Here is a 13,695-nt window from a genome sequence, read left to right as displayed (position 1 = left end):
CATTGTCAGTTTTCATTGTATTGAGTGTTAAACAAAGTGCCTAGTGCTTGTGTTCTTTGCAGCTTATCTAATTTTATTGGCATAGGACCATTATTCGGTATGTAGTGGTAGTGTTAAAGTGTTTTTATAGGAATATCCATAATTAAAAATGGAATTCCCAAGCCAATTTGAGTTAGGAGCTAATAAAAGAAAACGGAAAGCTATTGAAATTCAACAGGAAAAACAATGCTGACCATTGGGCAAGTATGTTTGTTCATATGTTACTAGCAGTAACTCCTTTACCCACAGAGACCTTCAGTTTCAAAAAGTTACGAATGTTTTAACACAGACTAATGAAGATTTTGGCATAAGAGACAACAGTCTGCCACAGCTACTAAATTGTGGAGAGGCAAGGTATTTTTTTTGTATAAGTCTATGCCAGAATTTAGGAAAAATGAACATTCCTTTCAAACTCCTGAATTGCTGCATTAGAGGAAACAAGGGAAAGTACCAGTATTACAACCAATGCATTCAGCTCTGACCCTGTCTTGTGGCCACACATCATCACTGATACCTTAAGGGACCACTTTATTTTTAATCCTTCTCCTCAAAATAGAGAATTAATAAGAACTTCTGTGAAATACATACATGGTAAAAGGAGATAGGTGACATAATTCAAATAAAATAAGGTAGGCCTAGTTAGCATATTATATGAAAAGAAAGGGCCTCATAAAGAAAATTAAGCCCCGGGCCTCTGAAATTGTAAATCAGGTCCTGATAAGAAATGCTTTTTTTCTGGCAGAACACACAAGAACAGCATATTTTGTTGTATTTTCATCATGGAATAGAGAAATGTGTTCATAATTGTTTTCAACATGATTTTTCTTTGAACTCCTCTCAGGCCTTGAAAGTTGGACGAAAAGGAGGTTAAAAGCAACAAAATTCCCGTGCAGTGGACAATAATCTCCCCGTCTGCTATAATAATATATTTTACATAGAGTTCCACCATCTTTTTCTCCAGAAGAAAAGTACTAGTATAAGTCTGTTAGGTACTTATTGCAGGCCATAGCAACTACAAACTCTTAAAATAGCAGCATTACAGTTATACAGAATTATTGCCACACTTTGTCGTGCAACATGTTTCTGAATCTTCTTAGGCATAAGGCTGCCAGTAACTCAGATGATAGCAAAACAGTTAAACTAGGATTTATTGGAAGATTTTATGTGAAGATCAGACGGATTTCGAGCCCTGTCCCACTCCAACTAAACAGCCCTGTTTTTAATAGGAACCCGAGGTGACACCAGCAGGTTTTGATGGGCTAACGACCACCCAAAATTAACCCATTCGAACCTTTCTGCACTCCATTTTTCACACAGATATTAAAAACGAAGGTAAAGCTTTTTTCAGAACATTTCAAGCACAGTTTTCTCATTACTTAACTACTGTTAAAACACAGTTTTTCCTTAGCAATTATTTCACAGCTTCCGTTATTCCTGTGCTAACAAAGTTCATGATTAAATTTATTAAATATTGTTTACGTTTTAACTTATAGCTTTTTATGGTACGCAATGGGAAATGAACACATACCAGTCATTTAATATTAGAAACATTTGTTTTGGCTAGTAATAATTTATTCCCATAACAGTTTTAATGGTATTGGGCACAAAGAAGGAAGAGTTGTCCATGTAAGTTCTGCCAATCCGAATGTTTCCCTACAAATTAAAAATTCTGGCTTCAATGGTACAAACCCAAATCTTACGTACTTTCAAATTGCTTTTAAAGAATCCCGAAGTTTATTGCTGCCCTCACATAAGATCACCATTGGTCTCTATCCTGAGCAAGATTAATCCAGTCCCTAGCATCATATCCCACCTCCTTCAAATTCACTTTAATATTATCCTTTTATCTACGTCTCGGCCTCTCCAAAGGTCTTTTCCCCTCAGGTTTTCCAACTAACACTCTATGCATTTCTGGATTCACTCATATATGCTACATGCCCTGCTCATTTTAAACATATGGGATCTCGTAGAAACAACTCAACATTTTTCTGCCAACTGTGAAGTATTATACTAAATTATTTATAGCATTACGTTCAGTGCATGATTTTCATTGTATTTATTCACCTTTCTACAAATATATAAAACCTTTATCACCCTGACTTTCGACGGACATATTGGGACTCCTGTGACGTGGGATTAGCATGATGCGGAGCCTCTACCTACAGCACTAGAATGAGTAAAAATAAAAACAAAAAATAGTCCGGGAAGTAACAAAAGTAATTATTTCAATGCTATATGATCATTCTTCAGCCCACACCATGGTTTAGATGTGATAGTGTAGAGGCATCTATAGCACCACAAGTTCACTTCAGCAGACATGGATTCCTATTCAAAAGTTGCTTTAGTAGAGCCCTCTGTATGCTCCAGAGGTTTTGACAAAACCTTTTGAATTATCATTTATACATGCACCCACAAATAACATGGTCTTACAAATAGCTATTAAAAAAAAGTGAAGCTGCATCTATGAAGAGGCATTTCACGTAAATAATTTTGAAAGTTCTGCTTCAATTTCACTTAGATAGCAAACTGAGCTGTGGTCTCACAGAGAAGCAAGGAATTATTTTATATTTGGGCTAAATGTTGGAGTAATTGCATGACTCTTTATAAGTCATCTGCAACTCATATTTCTTAATAAAAATAGAGTTCCATTGAGTCTAACATAAAAAAAAAGAAAAAATGAACTTTAGAAGGCTCTGCTAGAAGGCTCTGATGATGGTGTCATGTAAACACCGAAACAGCTGTAAGCCACACGTGCTTAAATAATTAACACGCGTAAATTTGCCATTTAATCATTTTTAAAATATGTTCAGTGCACAAATTTTATTTATGTTTACATTTTTTATGCTCACGTTTACCCCAGTTTGTGGTATGAAAAAGCTTATGCTTATTTTAGACAATCTATTTATGTTTCACGAATATTAATAAAAGATTTGATTACAGGCAATCAATGGTGGAATAGTAATGGTCAGTTTCTTCAACAACTTCCTTAGTTGTACAGACACTGCGACACTTCATGATGTTATTGGTAAGTTTTAATATATTAATGTATTACCTTTGAACTAAAAACAAATCAACAAAAATACAAATACTTTTCTGACGTATGATTAAATTTATCTAGCCACTCACGGTTTATTTGTATCATGTAATTTGCATCATGCAAAACGTAATAATTTTATTTTGGCAATGAAAACAAATGGTGATGCATAAATAATAATAATAATAATAATAATAATAATAATAATAATAATAATAATAATATGTGAAGAGAACTCAAAGTATGAAAAACATGTTTTCTCAACAAAAATGTAATTTGTAACAGAAAGCTTTCTTATACTAGTAATTGATATTTGTGATGATAAATGTGAGTTTATTTATCAGTAATAATCTATTCTAATAGGACAATGGTGAAAAGTCGTATTTAAAAATGGAAAATGTACAAGAAATATTCAGAAAATTTCAAGAGTGGACCATTATAGTCTATAGTCCAAAATAGTGAAATAGCTTATAATACTAAATTGTAAATACAGTAAAACCTCGTTGTAACGTTTGCGTTTTTAAAAGTATTGCTTAAAAAGTCCTGAAAAAATACTGTAAACGTAATGTACCTTATTCCCGCACTTAAGAAAAATCCCGTTTTTTTAAGGAATACATTTGAACAGAATTACGAATACATAACCTATTTTAACGGAATTCCGAACACATTTCAAAAGTTTTGATCGATTTCTGTACAAGGTATGGTCACACCCGAGACGGTCTTGTCACACCATTATGGAACTAGCAGCAGTACCTACATTGCATTTGATGCTATGCATCAGTATTTCATGAAAGTGAAATTGAAGAAATGTTGTGTCTGCATATGAAAATTATAAATTTAATTACAGTATGGTACTTAAATTGTGTTATGATTTTATGAAAATACCATGTGTTTGCTAATAGTAAATTTAATGGCAATAAAAATAGTATGTAAATATAATGTTGTAAAATGGCCTACGAGTGTTTTAATTTCTTCTAATTTCTGTTAAGTGAAAATACTCTTTTAATAAAACTCTGCATTTAAGGAAAATATAATCAATCCCGCCAGACTCGTTAAAAGGGGTTTTACTGTTATAGTCAATTGCATCTCGTATGTCAAAATGGTATTCATTACAATGTGTCTTGAGTTGAATAGCTGTCTTCATCAAGTACTCAGTACGGTAATGTACTAATTTTAATAAATGCATTTATTTACTACAGCACACATAAATCATATTAGAGCAGTGGCTGGTGTTAACCACGTAGGACTAGGAGCTGGCTATGATGGAATTAATCTGTAAGTTGCATTTAATTATCACTTCATTTTTTCCCCATTACCTGCACCTTCGGCCAATTAAATATATTTTCTGGTTTTCTGAATGAATTAAAATATTATGTACTTTGACAATATTTTAAATTAGGCCTACATGTTTTTCATTTTGTAATATTTTAAAACAGAGAAAAATGGAGTAGACTAAATGTTTTATCTTAGTATCTCAAGCATGCAGGACACTTTCTTCCTTATCTATAGTCTTAACATTAATTAACTGAAAGCAGGGGCGTATTTTGCAGGCTACCGGGGCTACCGGCGGTAGCCCAAGGAAATTACAAAAGAAAAAGTTTATAATATAACATAATGTAATAATTTTGTATTATTAGTTTTACCATAGTAATTAAAATTAAAGTAATTGTTAGATATATTTTGTGTAATAATAGGGTCAGCGGTAGCCCAAACCCTTTAACCAGTATACGCCACTGACTGAAAGTAACAAATTTACCATTAAGTTATTAGAAATTAAAGGCCTGTAATTACTGGAAATTACAGCAATTTAAATCCCATGCCTGTATAAATATTTCGAAATAATTTTTCGTTTTCATAATAATATTAATAATAACTATGCCTTTGGTCAGACGAATTTAAACAGGAACTGTGAAAGCACGAGAGAAGGTCAATGTATAATCTGCTAATGAAAAAATCTAAAAGAAGATAATATTTAGATCATGTGTGTACAAATATGCAAGAGAATGTAGACTACTACAATGGTATTCAGTCTATGGTACACACATTCTAAGGGGTATAAGGGGTTGTCTCAAGAGGTACTCATCCCACTGATACGTAGCCTACATATGAAAAAATGCTGACATATTTATGTTATTGTTCTTGTTGATAATTATTGCAGTTTACATAGGCCTATTTTCTTTCGCAATATCAACTCTTGTTTTTCCTCGCTTCAGTATGGTAACACTTTACATAATTCATTAATCATTACTATTATTATTGCATCAATAACTACTGTATGTATAACAATAATAATTTATTTTGCATACAACATCAAAATTGAATAATTTGAAGGGAAAAACTGTTCAGGGACTGGGTATCAAACCTAGGACCTTTGGCTGAGCGCACCAATGCTCTACTGACTGAGCTCCCAGGAACGTACCAGACACCGGCTCAATTTTTCCCTTTATATCCACATACCTCAAGCAGGCTGACAAGACGTCAAGGACCCAACAATGAGAGCACACAAACTCTGTATGACTTGAATTGTGGTTTTCTGTTAACGAACAGTGACTATGCAAATCTGGCTTTCAGGGTATAGCTCCCTGTGAAGCTGATTTGAATAATTTCAAGGGAAAAATTGTTCCAGGGCCGGGTATCGAACTTGGGACCTTTGGCTGAGTGCGCCAACACTCTACCGACTGAGCTACCCAGAAACATACCAGACACTGCACTGGCTCAATTTTTCCTCTTTATATCCACATACCTCAAGCAAGTCCTTGACGTCTTGTCAGTCCGCTTGAGGTATGTGAATATAAAGGGGAAAAATTGAGCCAGTGTCTGATACGTTCCTGTGTAGCTCAGTTGGTAGAGTGTTGGCGCGCTCAGCCAAAGTTCTGGGTTCGATACCCGGCACCGAAACAATTTTTCCCTTGAAATTATTCAACATCAAAATTGTTTGTTATTGCTTATATAATTGCAGTGCTTTTTGGAGGCATGAAAGCAAATAAAATGTATCTTGAGGGTACGCTAGCAAAAGAGATTGAATACCACTGAGCTAGTACATATAAATTGGACACAAAACTACAAGACTTCACTATTTAATCACATATGCAATATAGATAAAAGTACATAAATATATACAATACTGTTGGAATGTTTTAGAATTTTATACTAGTTACAATACACACGTCTTCTATTCTTTGCTTAATTTTATAATGATATATTTTTCAGTATTCACACTGCATCAAATAATAATCAATGAGTACGTGTAGTTTTATTACATTTTTAAAACTAATGTTGTAAATAAAAAATAATATGTGGATATTTCGAAATTCTCACCTCGTGAGAAAGGTCTGAAGTTGATACTGACTGTGTTGGAAAATGCTACAATATTTACTGCGATGTTGCAATTTTTTCAAGAAACAAAGTCAATTTCCCACTCAAAATGACAAAGGAAAATTCTGCTTATTTGCTCTTTAGAATTTCTCTATGAAGTTACAGTCATTGAATACCTTCCACCCTGTATAATACTAATGTCATGTCACTGCTGAATGTAAGTTAAGCACTTGCTGGTTTATTGCAGCACACCTACAGGACTAGAGGATGTGTCTCGATATCCTATGTTACTGGCAGAGCTAGCGAGAGACAGGCAATGGAGTTCTTCTGATATCAAGAAGTTGGCTGGGGCCAACCTAGTTAGAGTTTTCAGGGAAGTTGAAAAGGTATGTTATCTTAAATAATATTAGGGCCTAGATGTAATAAAAAATATAGAGTCAGCTCTGGATATAGTGAACATAAATCGTTGGTCCTTACCCGCATACATTAAAAAGTACATTAATATTTCCGTTTATAGTGAACTCTCACTTCGGTTATAATGAATCTAAAACTAGAACATCCCCAAGAAAATGGAATTTCAAAATGGCCAAAATGATAATTTAGGAAACCCTTTCTCCTATAAACTTCCAAGAATATGTTCAGAACAAATCTCAAATCTTCTACTCCTTAAGTGCATTGAAAGACAAAGAATTTGTTCAGCTTCTTGGTCAGCTTGAAACATGTTAAAGAGAATAGTGTATGCAGTGAGGGTTAAAGGAAGGATTGTAGTTCTGCCTCCTTTAAAAGAGGTTATTCTTTTGTAAAAGGGAGTAGAGTGATGACCAAAGGGTAAATACAAGAAGGATTAGAGTAGGCGGTCCTCAACCCTTCCTCCCGCATCTTTGTAAAAGTGAACCCGGGGAAATTCCAAGGCAGAGTACACAGTAGCATACTTCTATGGGAAGAAGTGCGAAATTGGTCAGTGCCTAGTACCTAAGGCTAGATTAGATTCAAGTTTCGAACTGTGAACATCAGGATGTCGAAGCATAAAGTGTTTAAGTTGGAAGATACAGCGAATATTAGTACTGATATTGAACGTAATCTTGTCACTCAATTGTACCTACACTGATTTCACATTTCTGATAATCCTACTTGTCTGTGGTGTAATAATCATGATGAAGATCTGGAACACATTCTTCTATACTGTCCATCCATAAACCACGAAAGAAGTAAATTAAAATCATCAGTACTAGTTGCAGAAGACACAGCCCTGCAGTATATATTGACTACACCTCAACTCTGGCTACCAGTAACAGGCATCTATAATGAACACTGATCAAAATACCCCTCATTTTTCGTGAAAAACAACAACTGAATAGACTACAGTGGACTTTATGTTGTCAGCAAACAGCTGGATATATTAAGAAGATTGATTGATTGACCCAAACGGATATTAATACTGTATGTATAGCAACGTCAGTAGTATAAAAACAGACACTTCGATTTTAGTGAACCTTGGATATAGTGAATGAATATGCTGGGTCTGCAGAGGTTCACTATAATCAGAGTTGACTATATTAAGTTAAAAAATATTTAATTAAACATAAATAGTCATTACTTTTACTTCTATATAGGGTTACCATAAGTGCTCATTTCTCCGGACATGTCCTCATTTTCAAAATCAATGTCTTTTTTTAAGTAGGTTATTTTACGACGCTTTATCAACATCTTAGGTTATTTAGCATCTGAATGAATTAAGGTGATAATGCTGGTGAAATGAGGTGGGGTCCAGCACCGAAAGTTACCCAGCATTTGCTCATATTGGGTTGAGAACCTCAACCAGATAACTTGTCCCGACCGGGAATCGAACCCGGGCCACCTGGTTTCGCGGCCAGACGCACTAACCGTTACTCCACAGGTGTGGACTAAAATCAATGTCAAAGTCCGGAAATTGGACCTGTGAATTAAAAAAAAAATGCTTGGTTTTTAAACAACAGAAGCTAAGCTTCTCGACATACCTAGCATCTTTGTTTTATTCACAAGTCAAGAGCTCAGAATGATACCAGTCCTCGACCATTTTTTAAGATTAGAAGTACAGAGCCCATTTCACTTCCGTTTCCTTATTCCATCACTTTACTGATAGGTTCTGTTTGTCCTGTTACCTTATTTGCCTATGTAATCAGTTCACTCAGGCTTCCAAATGAGGATCACTAGTTGTCATGCTTGCTGAGCATTTACCATTTCTTTAATTCAAATCCAATGAAGGAGAAGAATCATCTTTTTGTAGAGTCAGTGAAAGGTTATAGTGAAGTAAAACTTTCGTTATTTAAGTTGAGTAGCATTTTATTCATACTGGCCACAAAATCCTGACATTTTAAAGAAAATGAGATCAACAAAGAAATATTCATGGACTGTTTACATGAAGTTACTCTCTATTGGAACAAGAATGACTGAAATTTGATTGAATAGTGAAGTTCATTCTTGTTTTTATGTATTTCTATTGCATATGCGGATTATAATAGTTTAGGATTTAGGTATTAAAACATGCAGCATTAAACATTGGAGTTCATTTTCAGGAGCATAGCGTGCATGGATGTGGATGATGTGTACTTTATTTTGTGTGTATCGTGTTATACCTATTACACATAATACTTATTATTTGAAGATTACATTCAAATTTTAAATGTTGCTGCTACAGCAATGGAAACATATTACTAGTCACTGGTGTAGCTCATTTGGTTAAGGCGCTTGCCTGGCAATCCGGAATTGCACTCGGGCATGGGTTCGATTCCCGCTTGGGTTTTTTCCGAGGTTTTCCCCAACCATAAGGTAAATTTCAGGTAATCTATGGCGAATCCTCGGCCTCATCTCATCAAATATCATCTTGCTATCACCAATTCCATCGACGCTAAATAACCTCATAGTTGATACAGCGTCATTAAATAACCAAGTAAGAAAAGAAAAACATATTACACGAAGTGACCTGAGCCAATTTATTAACAATGAGTTCTTACTCCCAAGAATCTACCTACCTACCTACTTACCTCCTCCCTCCCTCTCTCTCATTATATTCAGATTATCCATTTACTCATTGTATATGTTATAATACTCTGCTGCAAATATAAATTTATTTTACATTATTAACTATTTTCTTGTAAGATAAAAATGTTAAGAAAGTGCTTTTATGGGCAGTAATACCTGTGTACATACATACATACATACATACAGATAAACAGACAGACAGAGAGATACATACATAGATAAATAAATACAGTAGAACCTCTATTATCCGTGGTAATGAAGGGGATGGGCTGAACGGTTAATCGAAAAGATCGGATAATCCGTGTAATAAAAGATTTTCATAAATTAAGTGCATAATACTTTGGCCTACAATTTTGTGATTTCCTTCATGGTCTTGTGTTAACGTGCTTTGTAGCGGATCAGGAGTTCACTAAAAGTTTGGTTGTCAACGATGGCTTCTTGAAACCAAGTGTTGTTGGTTGATTGTCTGTGGAAATACAAGAATACTAGAAGTCTCATGTTGGAGATTTACATTTTTTTTTTTTTTTTATAAAATCGCTTTCAGTTATACTCGCGTACTTTGAAGCAACATTAACCACAGTTTCTCCTTTCTCAAACCTCTAAAATATTTGTAATTTTTTTCGATAATTAACACAATACTTTTTTTCTGACAATTATGGAAGACATTTTGCATAACTGCCACTCGACTAGTAAAGATAAGGTCTGACTGGTACACGGGTTTGTGAAAGTTCTTGAGGTAATTTCTTTGAAAGCAGGTAATGACTGTTTTACAAGTAACTATTTCTGTTGCCGACAGCGAAGCATTCCTTTTGGAAAGCTACCTAGAAACATATTGTACAGTACTTCATATTTTTTCTGCAGCAAAGAAAAGTCTGATAATCTGACTATCGGTTAATAGGGTGACGGATAATCGGGGTTTTACTGTAATATAATCATTTGTAATGGTTACCATCACAAAACAAAACACATTTATATGTACTGCCCTAGATAGATCAATATCTCATTAAGGGCCAATTGAAAATAAATATAAGCCGCACAATGGGCCAATGTAAGCCTAAGTGCAAGGATCTATCCTGGATATGGCCCTCGAAGAGCCAAACCAAAGAAGACTGTTGAAAAGATGACGTGAAATCATAACATAATGGGCTACATAGCTTAAAAATGAAAAAGGAAGGAGGAACAGAGTAGGAAAGATAAAGATGATGATGATGATGATGATGATGATGATGATGAAATTCTGGAGATTAAAATAAATCATATTTGTTTAATATTTATTTGCAGGTTCGGGATGACTGGTCAGAGGTGGGCCCAACAGAGGACTGGATTTCAATGGAAGATCTGGATGGTAAAACATACTGCAGGTATCCTGGCACATGACGTGGATCTAATGTACCTCACAGAATGAAAGAAACTGCACGAGTATGAGTGGAACACTGAGCAAATGATTTGAAGAGACCAATCAGCATTGAATAACAATATTTAGAACAGCATTTCTTACATCTACTGTTACTACAATGAAAATGTGAAGTGTATATACGAGTTACATAATGTGAAAATGGAATATATAATTTTGAGGTTAACTACTTTCTTCTGCAAAGTTATTATTCTTTAATTATTGCAGTAAAAAGTATCAGATTTACTCATGTGATATTTCTCATCTCATAATCACCTTTCACGTTATTAAAATAAAAGAAGAAATTTACAAGAAATCGTTGTCTTTTTTACATATATAGTATTGAATTATACAGTAACAGGAATCATTAAATTTGATGCAGTTAGCTAAAGAAGAAAGAATTTATTTCTCTTACACTAGGAGCTTATTTCAAAAAGCTGTATTGGAGTTCAGCACGAAAGGCTGTTATGTTGATACTTAAGCTCAAATTCCTAAGGATAAAATGATTTTCAATTGAATATCATTACTATAACCGGATTTTAACGGGAACATTTTTCATCAAAAAAAAAAAAAAAAAAAAAAAAAAAAAAAAAAAAAAAAAAAAAGGAAGTTATAGCTTCCCCCCCCCCCCAAAAGGACTATATTATTTCCCAAAACACACTTTAACACATCCATGGATATACATGGCACACACAATCTTACATTTATCTCTTCACAACATAAAGTGTTATATTTGATATAGTCAAAAAAGGACTATATTACTCCCTCAAAAGGGTGCTATTTTAATTGAAAAAACTCTTCAGCACATTCATGGATAAACACAGCACACACAAGCTTATATTTATCGCTTCACAACATAAGGAAAGTGTTGTATTTGATCACATTCAACATTTCAATATGATTCTGCCTCTTTGAATGCAGAATGTCTTTATAAACAGAAAATCACTGCTCAACATCAACTGAAACCTGAGGTGAAAATTTTCTTTTTATCCTGAACTCTAAATCAGCACACTTTATTAGTTTTTCAATGTCTGGAATCAAAGGAAGAACGATATTTATTTTCGTTTGCTCAGGAAATTATAGGCCTATAAAAAAACTATAGAAAAATTATCTAAATGTTTGCGATATTCTGTCAAAAAAAAAGGACCAAAATAAGAGATGTTTTTAAAAAAGTGGAAAAAAGGGGAATATGGACTAAAAAGGGAAGTCATAATCACATAATTTGATCGGTGTAAGATAGTTTTGAACATCATAATTTATTATTTCATGTTTCGTGTTGAAATAAAAAAAAAAAAGAAATTCCCTTTAAAATCCGGTCTCTAATCATTACTGTATACATTACGTCACCACAGTGAAACAAATTCTCTTATAAAGAGTTGGATGTACGTACGATTCTTTAGAAAACCACATTTCAATATTAATTTGAGTTACTTCAGAAATATTGTGCAAAGTAATTGAAAAGTTTCAGATCATGGTTGAATTAATACTACAAAAAAAAGGTAACATAATGGCTTTAATAAATTATCATAATTCAGTTTAAGAATTCATAAAAAAAGCAAGCATATATACTGAACTGTTATCTCATAACTATGATTAAGAATGCATATCTAGCTTTCAGGTAAAGCTCTGTGAAGCTCATTTAAATAATTTCAAGGAAAAAATTGTATCAAACCCGGGACCTTTGGTTTAACGTACCAACACTCTTACCAACTGAGCTACCCAGGAACTCTACCTGACACCGATCTAATCCTTTCCTTTATATCCACAGACCTCAAAGTCCTGGGTTCAATACCTGGCCCCGAAACATTTTTCCCTTAAAATAATTCAAATCAGTTTCATAGGGAGCTTTATCTAAAAGCTAGATTTGTCACTATTCGTTAACAGAAAGCCACAATTTAAGTCACACAGAGTTTGTGTGCACTCATTGTCGGTTTCTTGATGGTTGTCAGCCCACTTTGAGATCTGAGGATATAAAGGAAAGGATTGGGTAGGTGTATGATTAAGAATGATAGGCGCTAAACGCTAAAAGTGCCAGTGAATGTACTAAAATGGATGTGCTATCTGTTGGAAGGTTCCTAGAACTAGTTCACAAGACTCTGGAATCTAATAATAGTAACTGAGCACATGCACTGGAGAATACATCTAGTAGTACATCTAGTATGTGTAAGTGACCGTTAACAGGATACTGCTAGTACAGTAAACTCTATGACGATACTTTTACAAGAAGGAAACTTGTCAATATGGAAAGAAAATCTCAGAACAAAACAATTTTATATGTGAAAACGACTTCAATAAGTCAGAAACTTTGGCAATGCGAAAATAGAATGATTCTAAAAAACCACTGGTTGGTTAATGCCTGAGTAATATGGAAATTTATCCTTTTCAGAAGATTAACTTCATATGTAGATGAAATTATTGGGGATCATCAGTGTGGTTTTAGGCGTAATATATCGATTATTGGTCAGATTTTTTGTATTCGACAGATATTGGAGAAAAAATGGTAGTATAAGGGTACAGTACATCAGTTGTTCATAGATTTCAAAAAGGCATATGACTCGGTTAAGAGAGAAGTTTTATATAATATTCTTATTGAATTTGGTATTCCCAAGAAACTAGTTAGATTAATTAAAATCTGTCTCAGTCAAACGTACAGCAAAGTGCATATAGGACAGTTTCTGTCAGATGCTTTTCCAATTCACTGTGGGCTAAAGCAAGGAGAGGCACTATCACCTTTGCTTTTTAACTTTGCTCTAGATATGCCATTAGGAACGTCCAGGATAACAGAGAGTTTGGAATTGAACGGGTTACATCAGTTCCTTGTTTATGCGGATGACAGGACTATGTTAGGAGAAAATCCACAAACTATTAGGAAAAACACGAAAATTTTACTTGA

General features: G+C 34.0%; 1 protein-coding gene across 3 annotated transcripts in view; it reads left to right on the top strand.

Annotated features, from left to right (window-relative positions):
- LOC138713314 (dipeptidase 1-like) overlaps window positions 1-10,989 on the top strand; it is a 60,237-nt gene extending 49,248 nt beyond the window's left edge. For all 3 annotated transcript variants that reach the window (XM_069845299.1, XM_069845298.1, XM_069845300.1), the window contains exons 9-12: window positions 2,980-3,064; window positions 4,273-4,348; window positions 6,636-6,774; window positions 10,691-10,989. In XM_069845299.1, coding sequence (XP_069701400.1) covers window positions 2,980-3,064; window positions 4,273-4,348; window positions 6,636-6,774; window positions 10,691-10,786 — 396 coding nt within the window. In that variant the 3' untranslated portion in view covers window positions 10,787-10,989. The remainder of the gene's footprint in view (window positions 1-2,979; window positions 3,065-4,272; window positions 4,349-6,635; window positions 6,775-10,690) is intronic.
- The last annotated feature ends 2,706 nt before the right edge of the window (window positions 10,990-13,695 follow it).

The sequence above is a fragment of the Periplaneta americana genome, chromosome 14 (assembly GCF_040183065.1).
Source record: "Periplaneta americana isolate PAMFEO1 chromosome 14, P.americana_PAMFEO1_priV1, whole genome shotgun sequence".
In the NCBI taxonomy this organism is placed as follows: Eukaryota; Metazoa; Arthropoda; class Insecta; order Blattodea; family Blattidae; genus Periplaneta; species Periplaneta americana.
Note: the sequence above shows the minus strand (reverse complement) of the source record. Positions and strands in the feature narration are given on the sequence as shown.